The sequence below is a fragment of the Cygnus atratus genome, chromosome 2, assembly GCF_013377495.2.
Source record: "Cygnus atratus isolate AKBS03 ecotype Queensland, Australia chromosome 2, CAtr_DNAZoo_HiC_assembly, whole genome shotgun sequence".
NCBI classification, from domain to species: Eukaryota; Metazoa; Chordata; class Aves; order Anseriformes; family Anatidae; genus Cygnus; species Cygnus atratus.
The window spans coordinates 38076125-38096787 of NC_066363.1; the positions used below are offsets into that span (position 1 = coordinate 38076125).

General features: G+C 37.7%; 1 protein-coding gene across 4 annotated transcripts in view; it reads right to left on the reverse strand.

The window, feature by feature from the left end:
* Positions 1 to 20663, reverse strand: part of TBC1D5 (TBC1 domain family member 5) — a 323220-nt gene that overhangs the window by 158688 nt on the left and 143869 nt on the right. For all 4 annotated transcript variants that reach the window (XM_035556416.2, XM_050708888.1, XM_050708886.1 and 1 more), the window contains one exon: positions 6173 to 6239. In XM_035556416.2, coding sequence (XP_035412309.1) covers positions 6173 to 6239 — 67 coding nt within the window. The remainder of the gene's footprint in view (positions 1 to 6172; positions 6240 to 20663) is intronic.

Genomic DNA, 20663 nt, shown 5'->3' on the forward strand with positions numbered 1-20663 from the left:
TGGTCATGGGTCTCTGAATCATAAAGTTAACAACACAAGTATGAAAAGTGAGCTTTTTTTAGGCTATATATTTATTAGAAGCAGTATTAATGTATGAATCCACCTTGGAAGAAAATAAGTGTCCTTGGGATGTTAGATTCTATCAGCCAAATTGAATGTCTGCATCAATGGCTCTCCCTAAAAGTCATAATTAGGTCATTAAAATATATTTAGAAAAATAGCCTGTAAAATAAAGTTAAAAAATACTCACCTTCATTTTATTTCATAGGTCACTGTTATACCATCTAATAAGATAATTAAAAACATGCAAGCAGCTGGTACTGAGGCTAAACAGATTAATGTAATAGTCTGTAGTCATATGTGCTGGCAAGGGGTTCACCTCTTTGGCGAGGAGAAGGTCAGCTGCCCTTGGGAAGGCAAGAGAAAGTATTTCTACTTTCCAGTGGCACTGCATTGCAGATACTGAAACTACAGACCCACACCTATTTTTCTTTTCCTTTTGGCAAAGTCTAGCTAATCTGCACATCCAGAAAAGGCTTTAACCGTAGCAATAAAATAATACAGCACAGTAGAGCTCAAATATTTTCCCCAAGTTTATGTTTTAAAGATGAGAGTTACTAAATGTGCAAATACTTTTTCAAATTCTTCTAATAGTGAACTTCAAATTTTGATAACATGGTTCTAGGGAAGAATTTCCATAGTATCTTATTAAAAAACATCTTCTCAAGTACACACGTACTTCCACGAGAGCCTCAAGACCAACCAGAAAATTCTCTGGTTGACCTGACAGGATGCATTCAAACTCGCAGAATATATAGAAATATATGTGCCAGTCACATGTGATTTTCATTTACATTACTTACAAACTTTATGACCTAGAGAGTAATGCTCACTATCTGAACACAAGCAGCATTACATCTGTGCTGTGACCAATACAAGCAAGATCTACAAACTCTAACGTGACAGGATCATATTAAAAAAACAACAAACAAATAACCACAAACAAACAAAAAAACCCATACCACACAAATAGTTATGCGGCACTATAAATATATCAAAGGGTAACAACCAGGCATCCTTTATTAATACAAACGCACACATGGAGTCTTGCATGAACAGTATAACCTAGTAGAACCCTGTATTTTGAAATAAAGTGTTCAAATCAAGTAACAACCCCCTCCCACCACCATGTGTTTTTGCTGTTGTTGTTTGTTTGTTTGTTTTTGTGGTAAAAACAACATGCTCTTAAGAGCCCTTTTCAATTGCTAAAATTTTAAATTTTGCTATTGCAAAACACGTTCACATTTAAATATTTTTATACATTTGGAGTTGCCTCTTCCCCCAAACAAATTGTAAAGATACTACTACTGAAAAAAAATAAAGCAGTTTTTGCTTCAGTGAAAATTTCCCATTGAATTTTGCATCTGGTAGCCTTCTGCAAGCATGACATCTACAATGATCCAATGACGTCTTTGTCTCTTTTAGAGCAAAAACCACTAGCCAATCTCTTTAATAAAGTAGACTGAAGCACAGTGGATAAACAAGACTATCATCAGTTTTATCAAATCAGTAATTTACTGAAACAATATTCATTGAGAATATCCTAAAATAAACAAAAATCCATAATGAGTCTTTATAGAAATAACATATATTTATCATCGTTACTTTTCAAGGTAGTTTAAGACTCTCCTTTTAGTCTTTCATAAGGTATCAGCTGCTCATTTTTACATAACATGCAGCCCAGAGCTGTAACTATCAACACACTATTCAACCCAACCAGCAAATTTACAGCCAGTCTCATTATATGATGGCAATTACTTGCCACTGAGCAGAAAATATTCATTTCACACCTTAAACACTGTAAATACTACGTAATAACAGTGCTGGCTTGGCAACTATTAAAAGCCAGAGGATTCTTGTATATATAGATATATATACATACGCACACATACAAACATATATACTGTACTATTTTGCTTTATCATCTTGCCTCTAATTTTAACAATAATACTCTGGCAGTGGTATATGGGACTGCTTCTAAAATATTAATTAACTTCAGTTTTCTAAGTTGAACTGTAATCCTCTCTGACAGAATATGATTATTTTTCAGTGGAATTCATAGTCAACGTCATATTTATTATATGCACTTTGGACTAAGGAATATGCAGATACAAAGGCCAACTTTATCCTCCACTTACTTTTGGAGCACTAAGGATGGTTTGGCACACTGGAATAAGTTTAGGACACTATAAAGACTGTTCTAATTAGTTTGTAGTAACAAAGGGTAATATTCCAGAACTGTTGACAAAACATATGCATGAGACCCATATGCATAGATGCATAAGTCTTTTGAGTCCTGAGACTGATGGGTCAGTGCTAAGCATCAAATTTTCCAGCACTGCAATCATTTCCCATTAGATATTTGACCAAAACAATGCAAAGGAGATGCAGCACAATCTAGAGTCTGGGTGTCTTATACCTGATCAGTCCACACAATTCTACACTGATACTGTCTCGGGCTGTGCAGCCTCCATTAATAAACCACAGACTGCCTAGACTGAAGGCCGAGGATTCACTGTGGTGCAGTCTGACTGAAGTAAACGGTGCCATCCTTTGTCCTCCCCTTTACTCCTACACATATATTCCAGTTGCTTGCCTTACTCCGGCACTGATACTCATCCAAACGTTTAGCAGGCTGACACCATGAATCAAATCAGCACAAACCTTGCCCTAGCTGGGCTAGCTCAGTGCTTTGGGACCAGCTCACCAACACAAGTGCATGAATGAAGAAGGGGTAGGGTGACAGCGTTAGGACCCCAACCCCACAGCTAACTCTCATAGAACCAGAGCTGAAGCTGGCTTCTTCTTCAAATTTTACTTTGGCAGGTACAACAGCTGAGGCTCTTGAGTTAACAACCTTTAGATATAAGTGTCCTGGAATTAGTGGCAGAGAAGAGCTCTCAACTCCTTCCTTTTGCTAATCTGGCTAAATTTTGTCCTGCCTATTTTTTAGAGGCGGTGTCATGGACTGCTGTGGGTTAACTCTGGTAGGCAGCTAAGTGCCACACAGCCTCACGCTCACTCCACCCCAGAGGGATGGGGGAAAGAATTGGAAAGGTAAAAGTGAGAAAACACTTGGGTTGAAATAAAGGCAGTTTAATAAGTAAAGCAAAAGCTGTGCCTGCAAGGAAGGCAAAATACAGAATTCATTCCCTACTTCCCATCGGCAGGCAGATGTTCAGCCATTTCCAGGAAAGTAGGGCTTAATCGCATGTAACAGTTACTTGGGAAGATAAACGCTGTAACTCTGAATGTCCCTGCCTCCTCCTCCTTTCCTCCATCTTTTACTGCTGAGAGCGATGCCATATGGTATGGGACATCACTTGGGTCAGCCTGGTTCAGCTGTGCTGGCTGTGTCCCCTCACAACTTCTTGGGCACCTCCAGCTTCCTTGCTGGCAGGGCAGCGTGAGAAGCAGAAAAGTCCTTGGCTCTGTGTAAGCGCTGCTCAGCAACAACTAAAACATTAGTGTGTTATCAACACTGTTTTCATCACAAATCCACAACACACAGCACTGTTTGAGCAATGAAGAATATTATCTCTCTCCCAGCCAAAACCAGCACATGGTCTCTGTATATAGGCTTCTCACCTGAAAAGCATGACAATTATTCCGGGTGGTATTTTTGAGCCCTTTTTAAAAATTGTGTATTGCAGGAGTTAGAAAATGCAAATGTGACAGAGAATTGAGCCAGGAACTTGAAATGGATCTGCTAACATATTATTCTTAAATTGAACATCCTAACTACCCTCAAAGGGTTTTGCATCACCCAAACTAGATTTCATCAGAACTTAAATTAGAACAAAACATTCACTGGAACACAGCAAATTGAAAGGATTTGGCTACCCTGGCCAACTGCATCCCTGCATTACTTTTCTTTTCCAATCTTGTTCTCAGACCAGAAGCTTTCTCTGGGTGTTTGAATTGCAACAAACTCTTTGTTGCTCCCTCTAGATCATTATGAAAAGTCTTGGGTGGTTTTACTCTGCTGGGCAGCTGAGCTCCACCACAACTGCTCTCTCACTCCCCCTCCTCAAAGTAAAAAGGGGAGAAAATATGATAGAAAGGGCTGAAGGGTTGAAATAAGGACAGGGAGATCACTCAACAGTTACCGTCATCAGCAAAACAGACTCATCATAGGGAGATTAATATAAGTTATTGCCTATCACTATCAGACTAGAGCAGTGAGAAACTAAAAAGGAACTAAAAACACCTTCCCCCCATCCACCCTCTTTTATGTCCTCCCCCTGAGCAGCACAGGGGAAAAGGGAATGGGGGCTGTGGTCAGTCCCCAATGCTTCATCTCTGCCACCCCTTCATGGTCACTCTCTGCCCCTGCTACATGTGGGGTCCCTCCCATGGGATGCCGTCCTTCCCGAACTGATCCTGCGGGGGCTGCTCACAGGCAGCAGCTCTTCAAGAACTGCTCCCACATGGCTTCATACCATGGGGTCCATCCCCCAGGAGCAAACTGCTCCAGCACGGGTCCCCCACAGGTGGCTGCTCCCCCCAGACCCCCTGCTCCTGCATGGGCTCCTCTCCACGGGCTGCAGCTCTGGCCCTGGGCCTGCTCCTGCAGGGGCTCTCCATGGGCCGCAGCCTCCTCCAGGCCACATCCACCTGCTCCACCGGGGGCTCCTCCACGGGCTGCAGCGTGGAGATCTGCTCCGTGTGGGACCCATGGGCTGCAGGGGGACAGCCTGCTCCACCAGGGGCCTCTCCACAGGCCGCAGGGGAACTTCTGCTGCATGCCTGGAGCACCTCCTGCCCTCCTGCTGCACTGACCTTGGTGGCTGCAGGGCTACTTCTCACTCCTCTCTCCCAGCTGCTGTTGTGCAGCAGTTTTTCCCTTTCCATTATCTGCTCTCCCAGAGGTGCAATGAGTGATGCTCATGGGCCCTGCTCTGGCCAGAGGCAGGCCCCTTCTGGAGCCTGCTGAAACTGTCTTTTATGTAACATGGGGCAGCAGCTTCCGAGCTCTTCTCACTCCTGCAGTTTCCCTGCTGCTAAACCATTGCCATGTATACCCAATATACATCCTTAAGACCGAGCTGCTTGCTCTCTGCTCTCCTCAGCAATCTCTCAAGCCTCCAGCCTGCAACAGGTTCTCCACTTGTGTCCCTCCCAGCCACTCACCACCTGAAGGCTCCTCATGGAGCTTGTTGGCTCAAGAGCAGGAGATACTCCCCACCTAATCACAACCGGGACAAGTCAAACAGGCAGGTTCCTTCTGCCTGCCTGGCCACAGCGCTTTGAAGTACAGACTACAGCAGAGTACAAAGAAAGAATGAAATAGATGCCATACATCATACTAAATGAATCCAAAATAATCTGATGGTAGGCTTGTTTTATTTTACCATACTTAAGCATCAAAATCAGATGAAGCAATTCTAGTTAGCACAAACCTTACTATTAATTTACCAGTCACAGGGACACAGATTCAGCTTTTTCTGCAGAGGCAGTATTTTGCTGTCTGAAAGATGAAACTACAGATCTGATGATTACCCTTCTGTGCTTTAAAGAACAAGACATCCTCTGGTATTTACCCACGCAAAACTCAAGTTTAATGACAGTGCTGCAAAAAGTTCCACAGCACCATATTTCTTTTACTGGTATTTGCTAACAACAGAATTGAAATATTAACTTACTGTCCAAAACCCTCAAAATTTAACAAATCCTGGTTTTGTTTGTTTTAATTGCAATAACTAACAAATAGAGTTCCTTGCGGTCCACAGAACCAGTTATTTTGGAGAAAATCAGAAAGGTGACCCCGATCAGTTAAATATTTCAACATTTAGCTTAACTTCTATTATTTTAGGTAAAAAATTCTACTTCACTGCATACTTAGGCAAAAAAAATATATTTAGGCTTACAGACAGCCAAAACTTTCATTAGTTAAGTGTTCTGAACAATTTTCTGAAAAAAAAAATATATAGAAAACAAGTTTTCCAGGTCATTACTTAATTAAACCCTTCGTCTTCAGTCTATTGACTGTTGCAATTTAGATCGTATAATAGCCTTGAAATATACAGACCTGTTCTTTTGTTTTAAATAGATTGTATTTATTACATTCAAACTTTTTAAAAATGGAAAATATATACCAAAAATTACGAACCTGTAAGAAATAAATGTTCCAGCAGAATCTGACGTGTGGTGTGTGCTTCCATTTTCATTTGATCCTCCTAATACAAAATAAAAAGAAAATGCCCTTGTTATAAGACAAATCATGGTAATAAATAATACAGCATCATAAGTATTACACCTGATTTTACTGCATGTTAATTTTAGTTTATGATAAAACTTAGCAAATTCTCAGTTCTGCATCTTCAAATTCACACAGCTGGCAATAGAAACAACTAGCCACCACATTCGATTTGGAGCCTGAATATCCTGGAAATCTAAGATTTAATATTACTAGAAGTTTTCACTGAGCCCCTTCTCACCTTATTAAACACAATTTAACTAGCGTAAGAATGTGTAAATTTGTCTATTTTGCGAAAAATTTAAGTTGACTGTATGACACCAGATTTTTCTTTCATAGCACATGTTCAAAGCTTCTCTGAAACTACCTAAATAACATGTCTGTAAAACATCTTGTTTTACATCCTGTGGGATAAAAACATACGTAGAACAGTGAAGCTGGGAGAAATCAAGAACAAGGAGTCCTTCCTCTCTATAATAACTACATCTATTGAAGGATTGTTAAAAGCCAGAAGGAATCTTCTATTTTTCAAAGTAAATTTATTCATGTCCTGTTTTATACCATTTGTTCTTGCCTATCTTGTCAGGTAGCTTAATGATTCTTCTATGTCCTTGTATATTGCCTTAATACATTTATAGATAGCATCATACACCTTTATAGCCTCTGTTCTGCTTACTGAAACCAAGTTCTTTCAGAATTTTTCCTAAATGAGGCTCCCTAATCTCTGCTTTGTTTAAATCAATCCTTCTGAAACATGGAAAAGAAGGAACAGCAGATGTAAACAACATATTAAAAATTTATTCAAGTTGAGTCTTTAGACATTGCTTTTCCCCTCTACCAAAAATACCTTGCCTAATACAATTTATAGTCATGCCACACCACGATGTAGTTTCACAGCCTTCCTTAACCAACACTCCTATATGTTTACTTTCCATTTTTAATTACAAAAATAAGTTGTGCTTGTGAGTACAATACTGTATTTCCTATTATTTCATGCTCTTTCTAGTCCTCTTTTCCTCAGAAAGGATCAGTCCTGCCTGAATATTCTATTTGTTTGCACTGGATCCCACCTTTAATTTTTATTTCTTCACAGACGTCCATCAGTGCAGTCTTCCGCTTTGCGTCAAGACAATGAATGAAAATATTCATTGGGTAAGATCAGTTCCACCATAAACTGTTTAACAACTCCACTAAAAATAAATTCTTTCATCAAACAAGTGCCATCACTGTACAGTAGATTCTTTGCCAAAGAAGAATTAGACTGGCTATAGACAAAGAAAAGTGTTGTAGCCATTTTCATAGATCACCTAGGTTGGTAAAGACCTTCAAGATCAATCATCAAGTCCAACCATCAACCTGACCTACCAAGTCCCACCACTAAACCACATCCCTTAGTGCCACATCCACACATCTCTTAAATACCTCCAGGGATGGAGACTCTACCAGTTCCCTGGACAGCCTCCTCCAATGCTTGACCACCTTCTCCACGAAGAAATTCCTCCTAAAATCATATATTAACCTCTGCTGGCACAACCCAAGACTGTTTCCTTGTGTCCCATCACTTGTTACCTTGTTTTTTTTTTTTTTTTTTTTTTTTTGATGAGTGACTTTGAAAATCGAAGTAAAAACCTATGTGCCAGGAAAATATGTCCTCCCAAGAACGTGTCCCCAGTGATATCTTAGATATTTCTGTATTTTAGTGACAAGGCTGTGTGAAAGGTGGTTAGCTTTATTTATTTATTTATTTTTAATTTATAAAACAAACAAACAAAAAACTCAGATTAATTGAGTCTAGATTTGTAATTAGTAATCCCAGATTGACCAATTCAGAAACATAACACCTGATATTTTAAAAGTATGAACTGTATGAAATGCCATTCCTCACTCCACCCCTCACTTATTTAGAATGAACAACTGTTGGCAAAAAAACTTCTCTTACTATTGTTATAATAAACACTCTTCCACGTTGAGAAAAAAAGTTAATCTTTTGTGAGATTAGGTCCAGAAAAGGAACAGAGAAGAGAATGAAACCTATGGATCCGAAAAGAATATTCATGTTTATTTCTACAACGTTGGCTGTACTTGCATGCTCCGTTATCCTGACTGCAGTTCTGGAGGTTTTAAAATTGAGAGCGGAAAGTCAAACTGAAAAGGAAAACTCATTCACAATGCTAAGTTCATATCCTGAAAAAGATATTTTGGAACCCTTTTAAAGAGTAGCAACGTGATCTTCTACCTTCGTGAAGCACGGCGTTTCTCATCTTTCTAATAAACTATTTGTCCTGCCCAAAGGGTCTACCGGGCTCTGTGAAGAAAACCAGAATTTTGGTGAAAAAAAGCTTCTTTTTCATCAGGATCCAACAATGAACATTTGGTGGGATCTGCTACATCCACCGAGATTAAAAGGACACCCCAGGAGTCAGCTTTCCCTCACAAACTACTCTGCTTGTACTATTCTTTGTTCTGAAGCACTCTCCCAGAAGAAAACAACAATTTCCTTTCTTTAAACAACCACTGCAATTCTTCAGCATTCTTAATTGTACGCCCACTGTTAATAAATCTCATATTCAGACAAGTTACTGTTACTTTTTGAGAGCCACTTTGGCTGCTCCATCTTACCATTAGCAGCAGCTATCAAAGCTGGATAGGAGCAGGTACATTAAGCTCCCATAGAGAGGATTTAGTTGAGTGGGCTTTTTTGTTGCTGTCGTTGGTTTTTGTTTGTTGTTTTCCTGCTCTATCCCTTTTAAGACAGATATATCTGCTAATAATATCCTGAACGATGATTTAGATGCCTGTTATTTAAAGTGATAAAAATGACAACGCAAAGTGAAAAGTATTCATTTGACTTAAAAGAGGATTCCTTAGATTTCACCTACTGTTATCTGAAAGTCTTTCTAGCAAATCCTGGTAAGCTTTCATAGTCAACAATTTATGAGAACAAATGGGACGCGTGCTTCACTAACTAATGACAATAAGCTGTGGGAATCCATGCCCTGGATCACCTCTCCTCAGGCAAGTTTCAGTTAGCCTTGCTTTTGAAAGGTATGGTGAACACCCAGTGGAAAACAGAGATTACTTGTATAGTCAGTGATAATGATGCAAGTTTCTGATAAAATTAGGTTGTATACCAAAGGGTTATAAATGCAAGATTCATGATGCTGGTAACTGAACTTGTGATCTCCTTCAAAAATGCTAACTGATTTCACATCATACTAATCTTTAGATCCTGAGACTCAAAAATGGGAAGAAGAACTTTGCTGAAGAAATAGAGGATGCTCCACCAACCCTGCCCTGCACCTCCTGAAAATGTTTCCAAACTTCAAATGCAATAGCTGGGGGAAAGAGAATAAAAAAAAAAAAGGGTAAAATAAATCTCATCATACTTGTGGAGGCAAGAGAGGGGAAACAACCAGTACCATAACAAGCATTGGTAACAAAGTAAGTAAGGCTGAGGTACCCAGCTTTCAGCACTAGAGGAGTCACTGGTTTTAATACAATAGTAAAACAAGGCAGTCCCTTCAAAGGGACTGAAAGTCATCTGAATACCTTGCCGCTGAACTAACTGAGAAAGTCCCTTTCCTGCGAACGAACAACGTTTCTTCTGAAATAATTATTTTGCTGTGTTTTAGTTAAGTCTTTTATTGTGGATGGAGACTGAGGGCTAAAGGGAGCTGGGACTCTGGTGGGTGGGAGCTGGTATTTCTGGACACAGCTGGAATCTGTTTCCAGAGAATCTGTATAACTTGAAATTGATGCTTTTACAAAACAGCCAAAAAAGAATATTTCAAATGCAAGCTTCTTTGGATTTCAGAGATACAAGGAGAAGGATTTGTAAACTGTAAGTTTATTAGGGTACTAGATTTACATAGAACGCACAGACTTGTCACCTGCAGCAACTTTTTTTGTAAGAACGTGTTTGAGACTATAGACATAGCACAAAATAGATGAACCCAGAATAAGGAGGAAGCCAAATACATTTTCTGAACATTATCTGAAAACCACATGTAGAAACTGTAACAAGGAGAAACCTAATTTAAATATACACACTGTTTATATATATATATATATTTTTTTTTTTAAACAGATTATTATGCAGGTAGTATAACCTCATCTCAAACAAAAGCTTTGTTAAGGTGCAAGGCACAGCTCCCAGTTAAGGCAATAATAAGAAATTGGATAGCATTGCAGAGCCCTTCATTTCAAGAGCAGGAAGATGCTCTGGGTACCTATCAGGCACAATGAGCACCTTGAGCATATGCTCAACAAGAGTGAAAAAGCATGTGAAGAACCATGGACGGATCAGAGATTGCTCAATCATCTCCTTCATTACCTCTCTGAAAACAGCTATCTCGTGCAAGATGCAAAAATTCAGCACACAACTCTTTATGGAAAAGAGCTGGGAAACATATCACAAACAGTGGTGGGTCTACTAAGACAAGAAGCTTAAGTGAAATCCCCTTTATCTATGGCTATATTCCTAACTTTTATAAATAACTCTAAATTCTTGTCTTTTGAATGTATGTTTTGATACTGAAAAAATCTTCATATTTATCCATATGTATGTATGTACATGCATGCATACACATGCACGCATGACTACCTGTGGGTACACAACACATATGCATCTATTTATATAGTGATAAACTATTTACCTATCTTGTGTCAATTATGAAAGGGTTTTATAGCTGTCAGTTTCGGAATTGGTGATAAAAGCGTTCCTACTTAGGAAATCAAACTGTGCATTCCTCTGCTCACAAGTATCAAAATGGATATAGATCTCTTTGCTGACAAGTTTGCACTCCCCTTAATGTTTTCTTTGTATTCTTATCAAAGTTCAAAGTCTTGTTTAAAAACAAAAATTATTTAACAATTGTGAAAATTCAAGTTCAGGCTGATATAAAACACCCTATCATTAATGCAGTGTTTTATTAAAGACAAGGAAAATTTTAACACAAATACATGCTTGCACTCTAAGGTTGTCAGTTCTTACAACATGACTTCCAAATTCCATGCTATATTCATTTTCAGGATATTTAAAGCTTAATAATTTAATGATTTATCCAATTTTAATTTATACTTTCAAAACCACTTTGAACAATCTGAGGTGCCACTGGAGATCATAACAGTGGTCCTGGTTAAGTCAAATAATAATTATAGCGCTTTCACTTTAAAGATGAGATTATTTTTAATTATTGAGTGAAGTACTTGAGGTACCATACTTATATAATTACGCTACTCATTAAATGGTTATTGAAAGCTGAAATGTAATTTTAATGACAGCTACCTATTTTTCTTTGCACACTTTATAGATGACAGATCAGTCAGGAATTCTGGTTTGCTCAAAAATCCTTGCAGCTGCACTGGTTCTTTCAGGTGTAAAACAATTAAGCCATGCTGATTTTAAAACTTTAAAGATTTTTTTTCATTAGATGATGTTTATATAATATGTAGAAACTAGTAAAAACAGAACAATAATGTATGGATATTTTTCTTCTTCACAATAGCATCAAAATTCTAGTCCTAATCTATATACATTTCAAACAATATCCCTGAAAAACTAGTGACAATACAAATATGGAAGAATGATTTTAGTCAAAATGCATTCCTCACATAATGCAAACAAAAAAAAATTGCTTAACAGATTGCAGACCTTTATTGTGAGTATAAAGGGGTAATCAACATACAATAAGCATTTTACTATGCATTAAAACTATATATAATGCCACGAGACTCCTTTGCTTTTTGTAACACCAAGGTTCACAACTCTTCAAACATAAAATTCCTTCATACTATTTACTCCACAGATACATATTCATCAAACTGATCTGCATAAAATTTACTTTAATATGTAAGAATCTCTGACAATTGACACCACGGAGTTTTAGCCTCAGAAATGAGCACCTAAAGACTTATGATCTGTATTTTAATTCTTTATGTGCAATGTTTGAAATTCAACATATCTGTTCATTGTTCCAAAGGCCAGTATCGTGTTCAAATTAAGCTTTCCTTTTTCAGAGTGAAAACCAAACAGAAGAGTAAATTTGTTTCATTAACAATATTAAAGCAAAGATTTCTGAGTTCACTGTATGGGGAAAAGGCAATAAAGTTTTGAAGAGGGAAAAACTGCTTTGTTCCTTCAATCCCCTAGTTGAAATTAATTATAGCAAATGTTTATGAAAACATCTGTTCCATACAGTTATAAATTCTTAATTTTAGCATGGGCGATTCCAGGCTCCTCTATTATTTTGAAAGAGAGCAGTCTGACAATTGAAAGGTTTACAAAGGAACAGACAATTTGCATTTCTACAGCACCAAATATGCAGTTTGGAAAGTCTTTGGGATCTCCGCAGCAAAGAAAAAAAAATAAAATACAAGACGACTAAGATGACTGAAGCTTTCTGGTTTGGGTCCACCGACAGACCGGAATGGCAGTGGGAGAAGACAAAATAAAAATAAAAGGAAAACTAATCCCAAAACATAAGGCAATTTAAGATTTAACTACATAAACTAGACCTTTAAAAAGTAAAACATAGCGGAGTTATTGATTTCTCTGCTATGTATTTTGATAGATTTCCTAGCAATAAAGGAGCAATGCACAAGGCATTGCTTTATCATGTCAACAGAGGGTGCTGGAGAGTTTAAGATGACTCGGTCGCTGCTCCAGCTCTGAAGCTCAATCGTTTGTACAATAAGCCTTACACAACAAACGATCTTTCGGACTTTTTACATAACACCCCTGCAACTACAGTGTTAAATTCAATTTGCACCAAATAAGCTTTTAAAATGATTAAATGGAGCAAGCTCGAAGCAGTGTACAGAAACTGAAAATACTGCCTTCAGCTAAAGAATTAAGTGCACTGCACTTCTGATATTTATAAAATAATTATTAGGCTGGAAAGTTGAAGAACATTTCAGTCTGAGCAAGTTGTTGAAGTTTTCTGAAATAAATATGACACAACTTTTGGTGAGCAACATTTCAGGTACAAACCTGACTCTATCCCTTGCTTCAAATGCATTTAGCACTAGTTACGTACTTTCAATGCACATGTTGCCTGGTACAGATTTTCTTTGCAGCATTTCAGTTCCAACTACTGTGCCCTAAAATATCATATTTTGCCAGGAATTAAACAAAAAATGATAGTTAGCAGGCTGCGCAGATAATTCACTGTGAGACTCTACCATTAGAAGTAAAAAGTCTTACACAGGGTGAAACACTTCACTTGTTTATGCTTTGATATTAATATGAGAAAAATATAGAAAGCATTAATGGTGTTTTTTTCCCCTCTAAGCTTATGCAAGTTAGGAGAGGAACACAAATGTAGAACACAATAGAGTACCCGCACATATGCTAATTTTGCAGTAGTGAAAGCTGGTGACATTTGAAAGTAAGCAAGCAACGCTGACACAAAGGTGCAAAATCAAAGCCTGTTTTAGCCCTACAGAAAGGCAGCAGAACAGTCGAACAATATGATAGGCAGACACATTGGTTTTTAGTTAGGAACAAAAACTTCTGGAGATAATAAGAGTACCTTGTATTGCATGTTGCTTGAACCCAGTCAAATCCAGTGTCTTTTGGATTGCTGATTTATGACAATCGAGTGGCATCTTCTACGATCTTTGCATAAGAAATCACAATTGCATATGTGTATACGCATATATGAGTAAACTCTGCGTATTCTCCAGGCAAAATCTGTTTGAAATAATTTTATCTATGCACTTCAGTTTAAATTAAGGCACACAAAAATAAGAGAGTTTCCATTTCAAGTGAAACTGATTCCAAGTGTTCACGAATCTTAATACCAACTCTGTCATTAGGTTAGCCCGCACATCCACATGCCACTTTTCCACATGCAAATGTATGTGTGAAAAAGTGTGGATGGGAAAACATATATATAAGTCTAGGTGACTGATTTCAAAATTAGAATGTAGCATCAGTGTTTAAGATATATACTCCCCAGCAGATGAATTTAAAATAAGATTTAATAATATATATATTCAAAACATTTATTTTTTATATTTTATTTCCTGATTAAGCTTCTGTGTTTAAAAACAGGCTGAACTACATTTTTGACTGTACTATATTGTACTTTAAAACCAATAAAATATATAGAATAAGGAATTTTACTCTAGTACCACTGAACTAATGCATAGAAATGCTTGAGGAGAATTCTCAGGTGATTGCTATGTACTAATACCTTAAATAATTTACATCTGGAGGTGCTTTAAAATAATGCGTTTGAGCATGATGGGATGGCCAAATTTATCTGTGGTGATATTAGTGATAAAAACTCTTCAGAAAAAGCACGTAACACAGAAAAATAGCTTACTTCCCATTCTGTAGAAACCATATACTAGCTTATATAAGCAAATGCAACTTCCACTGAAGTCGGTAAGCATATATATAGTCCAGTAATGCCTGTTTTGAATTTGTTACCAGCAGCAATAAGACTGGTAAAAGAAAAAAAATAATCCACAGGATAAGGTAAAAATGTGCTTCTCTTTTTTCAGTCTTTGTTTTCCCTAATGCACCTGTGTTTTTTCCAAGTGTGTATTAGGCCTAATTCTGTTCATATGCTCAGTACTACAGCTTGTACCCGCTACTTAACATTGCTGATCATTTACATTATGTAACTTGAACAACATCCTAGGTCATCATCGAATGTGACTCAGACTCCAGAATAATATATGAACATTTTAATGTAGTCTAGTCAAAGTGGATACTCTATACCTAATAAATAATATACTCTCTAACTTCAATAAATTCTTTAAGAGCATATGCCAGTAAAAAAAAAAAATTAAAAAAAGGCAAATCAGCAAATCTAGCAATACATAGAATTGTGTAATACATATAACTAGGGATGAGTACCACAATTAGACTTTGCACGGAAAGAAAAATCTTAGAAGTAGCCTGGAATCGTCGCTAGGAACTTGTTTTCCATGATATAGAAATGCCGAGTGACTTATCACTTGCTTCCAGAAGAATTTAGCTAATTTTAACTTATAAACAGCCTAAAACGGCATTTGAGCTATAAATTGCAATAATCTAAAGATGGCAAGAGGCAATAAACATGAGTTAATGACTCAGCATCCTCCTGAGATAGCACTGGTCATACAGCTTTGCTTAATCTTAGACATGCACAATCAGTGTAAAAAGGTGGTCTCCAGAGACCATTTACACTGAGAATAAGAAAAACATACCACCTCTTTATATGTTTGAAAGCTACTATTGTCCTTTAATTTACTTCAGTTACATCCTATTTTTAACCACATTTGTATCTTATAGATAAATGCAATCCTTCTGTTTAGGATAATAAATTATATGTAAGCATGGTTTGATTTTCATATTCAAAAGCAGTAATGCATATTCCATTGAGTCTAGGAAAAAAATTGAGCCAAAATAGATTGAGTAGAAGTTTTCTAACAATGCTGTTTTGCCAAGATTAAATGATAGTATAAAACAAACGAGAAGGGATTAAGTGCTCTTTTATTGAAACAGAATTGCCCTTTCAACACGAAGCTAGCTTTTCGGCTGAAAAGAACAGGTTTATCAGGACAAAGGCCAGCCAGCCAGGAAGCCGCGTGGTAGTGACATGCAGCATCACCTCCTGCAGTGTGTTAGGTGGTCTCATGATAAACAGGACCAGAGGTTAAAACAGCGCAGGAGCACTTTTCTGGTTGCTTTCTTTGCTCTTTCTTATTAAAGGAAGCTACCATCGCAGGCTGGTGACCGGCAGCGCCATTGATGGATGCCAAAGGATTCTCCCGAAAGCAGGAAGTACGTTCTTGGACATGATTCCAAAGTGTAAATACATTTATAAACACCATAAAAAAAATCATACCGCTTCCCTCTGCCCAGCACATACATACAAAGGGGTATAGCATGAAATCAGAGCACCCACTTGGCTACTGTGCTGCCACACGTGTAACCAGTTACTTGCTCGTCTTCAGCGGAATAGCAGGCAGCGTTTATGGCTAGGAAGTAACCAGAAACAATAAAAGCAGCAGCAGCACTGCTGCAAATGGAAAACCTGGAAATTCAGGCACATGAGGAACTAAAAGCCAGTGGGGCTGCCTGGCATCCTGTGGTGGGGCTGGCATTGCCCCCCAAGAGCTAGCAACTCAGCTGTTGGCTTCAGCTCTGAAGAAGAGAAAACAGATCCGAAATCTGAAATCAGAAACTTGTCACAGAGATGAAAGCTGTGGGCAACGCCCAGACATTTATAAAAGTACACGATATGAGGTGAAGAAAGCCCCACGATGGGAAGCAGCCAGTTCCTGAACCACCCCGAGCTGTGTGGATGCACCTGGGCACCTGCAGCCTTCCCCAGCACCCCTAGAAGCTCTGCTGCGGTGCCTCCCAGCTGCAGCCTGCTCCCCCTGCTACCACAGCTCCTTTCTGCACTGCTGGAAGCAGCAGGAGGGCACCAGGATATTTATACCAGTTGCTGTACCCTCCTTGAGCCTCTCACACAACTGCTTCCGTCACATCTGTAGGTCCAACAGGCTACTTCGGATTTATATCAACACAAAACACAGGATAATCTGTTAAATTAGTTAGAAATAGGATGCTGCTCGTATGTACTACGAAGGCATGTTTTTAATAATGTAACTACTTAACACATTTTAGCAGCACTAAATGCACAGAAAAGTAAGGAGATAGCCAATGGTTTATGAAAGTATGAACATAACACCTCAGAAATGTGTATGATTTTTACTTCCTCTATCTATCATTTGTAACACAATAGAAAGCACATTTTTTCACTCCTTAACAAATCTATTATGCGAATGACTTTGAAGAAGCAACTTAGTGTCTGGGTAAAGTTTAAAGTCCTGTGGGTAACATTTAAAAGTTTTAAAAAATTTAAAGGAGATACTCCATCAATAACAAAGTCTAGGAGTAGGACAATTCTAGTGCACAGGTTTTTTTGTTTTGTTTTGTTTTTTTAAATGTTAGGATACCTTCACCCTATGATATCACCAGTACCTGACACACTTTAGCAAGATGGTCTGAAAAAAGCCAACAACCTAAAGGCAAATAACATTGTTACAGTCTCAAGTATTCAACCCTGAAAGGGATGTCCCTGCTGCCAATGGAACAGCCCTTATCCCAATCAAATGAACTATACAGAAGGAACCTGCATCAAAAAAGGACACCTGAGCTTAAAGTTGGCTAGCTTTTTTGTCTAAGATGAATCTAGGAAGCTCCTGATCTGAGGATGTCTAATTTAAGGATGCTAATTCTTAGAATACGTTATGTATCCAGCAAACCCATACCTCAAAATGGCCACGAAACGGAGCAAGACCACATTTTTTTTCTTTCAATATAAATTTTATATAAAAAAAATATAAATTCTTTTAATATAAATTTTGCTGGTGGAAAAATGCCACTGAAAAGTATAAAAGAAGTACTGTGTTACAATTTTTAAAACTGTCAAATCAAAATACGCCGAAGCATAATAAAACCACTAGATTTTAATCAAAATTCTTTTAAATCAAGCCTTAGTTAATTGGAGAGCACCAACTGTGCACTTTGCTGGTGCAAAAGCAGATGCATTTTGTAAATGACAGATCTGGAAAAATCTGAAGAGCAAAGGTATATATGCATTAGCAGTAAGCTCTAGATGTCTGAGAGATGAAAGTCCACAGCAATATCAGAATATAAAAATATATCGAAGTGACAACCAGAATGACAAAATGTTTCTATTCATTATAATGTAACACAGTCTGTGGAACAATGGTCCCTCTGTTAAGAGATATTGAGAAAAAACGCCACAAAACTTTTCCGTGAACAAGTATAAAATGCATCACAGGACAGATTTTTGTTCTCCACCCTTACCCTCCTGTGAGGACCATAACTAGTGGAAAGCCCTGGTGGTGCTTCAGGATGGAACTAAGGATGCCAGTATAAAGCATTTGGAAATGTAAGCATTACGAGACTTCAAAAATGTGAACTAGATAAGTATGCCTAGACTTTTCTTGCTGACAACAATTATATTGAAGTTTTCTAAAAGGCTGATGATTTAGCTTACACGATAATAGGATAAATGCTGAGGAGTAGTCAATTTTTCTAGACAGTTGCACCAGTTTCCTAAGACAGAAAATGCACAGTATCTTCTAGCCAGAGATAACAGTTTGGGTACACGAAGAAAATGTCACTGAGCATCAGATCGCATCAATTTTTTCACATTGGATTTTATGTAGAAAAATAAGAAAAGGTGTGATTCATGTACGTGCTTCATACTAAATCACAAAACCAATCATTTGGAGAGCAACAGAACAGTCCTGATAGATGAGAAATTCTAAAAATACCTTCTCTTTTTCTTCAGATTTCCCCTTCCAAATTAGGGATGTGGCTACGATCTGCGATGCCAGGTAACAGGGTATGGTACCTCTCTGTCCAACCAGCGGAGAAAAAAGCTCTGATCCAGAAACTTTGACTTGTCAATAATAAAGCTCTACATTCTCAACAAGGTTGACACTGTTACCTCCAGCAGTGTACAGACAGCAGAGAGGCCAAATGATAGGAAAGTAACAGGTCATTTAGACTTATCTACAATGTGATATTAAAGACTTGGAAGATTGGGTGCAGGATCTACATACACAGTGTGCATCAAATTCAAGAGAGGAGTTGTCTTTCTTGAGCACAGACTTTATCTGAAAAAGTACTGTATACTGTGACTGTGGGTTTTAAGACAGAGCAAGAAAGAATATATATGTCTGAATAAGTTTTCTGTTTCCTCTCATTGGAATGACAGTGAATAAAGACGAGGAAAATTACAGCATGTGAATACTAGTGTAATTACTGAATAGTTCCCCACATAATTATGCAAAACAGATCTATCCATAAGTTAATGTAGCCATTTTCTTTTTTAAACAGAATTTTCATGCCATCCGTCAGTCACCCCAAAACACAAACCTTAGATGACTTTCAGTACACAAAATGTACTCATTTGGTCTGTAATACAAGCAACGCATGTGAGTAGAAATAAAGGTTTAATGAAACAAAATAACATTCTCCACTAGGGAAAACACATTTTGCCCAAAGAAAAACCTAATGTAAATAAGTGGAGACTTGACTATTTGATAAATATAGCCCCAAAGGTTATATGTTTACTGAAAGAATATAAATATTGTACGTGATGTAGATTTTTTTTTATTTGACTAGAAACATTAATTGCTTTCTAAATACAATAATATTCTTTCCTTTCAAGCTGTGAGGTCTCATTTCTTTTACTGCAACACGTAACCAATTACCTAACAAAAATGTTTACATTAATCACAATGACTATATTTTAGCTTTTATACCACCAATTTTATTTTTGCTTAGAACTGAACTCCCTCGGGCATTCTTTCATGCCAACTGTTAATTTCTATCAGTGATAAAGTTCCCTTAAGCTTCTTTTAACATCTACTGGACATGACCTCATAAAATTTAATGCCATTCATTAACCCTAAGCACTTAACTTTACACAGTAATGTCAGGCATCTGACTTTTCAGTGCATGAGAAATCCAAGGGGGAACTGTTTGAGAGATACAAATTACCAATCATTTTATTAGTAGAAAGGATGGCAATGAACAATATTAAAGGGTGAATCAAGACTTTAGGAAACGTAGGGTTCTTACAATGCCTTCTAATCTACAATTATAAAACTTTTGCAGTAAAAGTAAAAATTTTGCACTAGTTTTGCTTGTTTTTTGCAGGTTTTTTTTGCAGTAATTTTTTGCTTGTAATTTTGCAGTTTTGCGGTAATTTTGGCTTGTCAGGGGACTAAAATTCAAAGCTGAGGCTGAATGCCAGGTTTTTAACACCATCTGAAGTGGATATGATTTGCAGACGTGTTTTCCTTGGGTGTCCAGTAGCCTTCAGGAATGTCAAAAGGGCCCAGCTGCCAGGACCACCTCACATTCCGAAAGGCAACACAGCAGGAAGACTGGGGTGGAATAGAAGAAGCAGTTTTCTTTGAAGTGCTTCTCACTTTCTTCCTACAAGAGCCTCGCCTAGATTTAGTTTCAAATTGGTGGCTGTTCCTCTGATTTTGGTTATGTACCAAGAAAGATTTCCAAGGGACAGCACTGTTTTTATTTTCCCTAAGATGCACAGATGGGTGATGTCTGCTTAACTCATTTAACCATATTTCCCAGTGGCTTCACACATGTTGGATAAAATGTGGAAAATTCTAGAGGTGAATGAAAAATACTTAGTAACAATTTTCTGGCTTCTCTTGGGCCATTCAAGGACATTCCTTGTGGGGAGTGGAAACTGACTGACAGTCTGTCAAGGTCCTGAGTGCAAAAAGGGCACATTGTTAGGGGAAAAAAAAAAAGTGCTGTATTTATTATTCCTGTTGGCTCAAGAGATATCTAGGCATCCTATGTGAAAAAGGACAGTGCTACACAGCT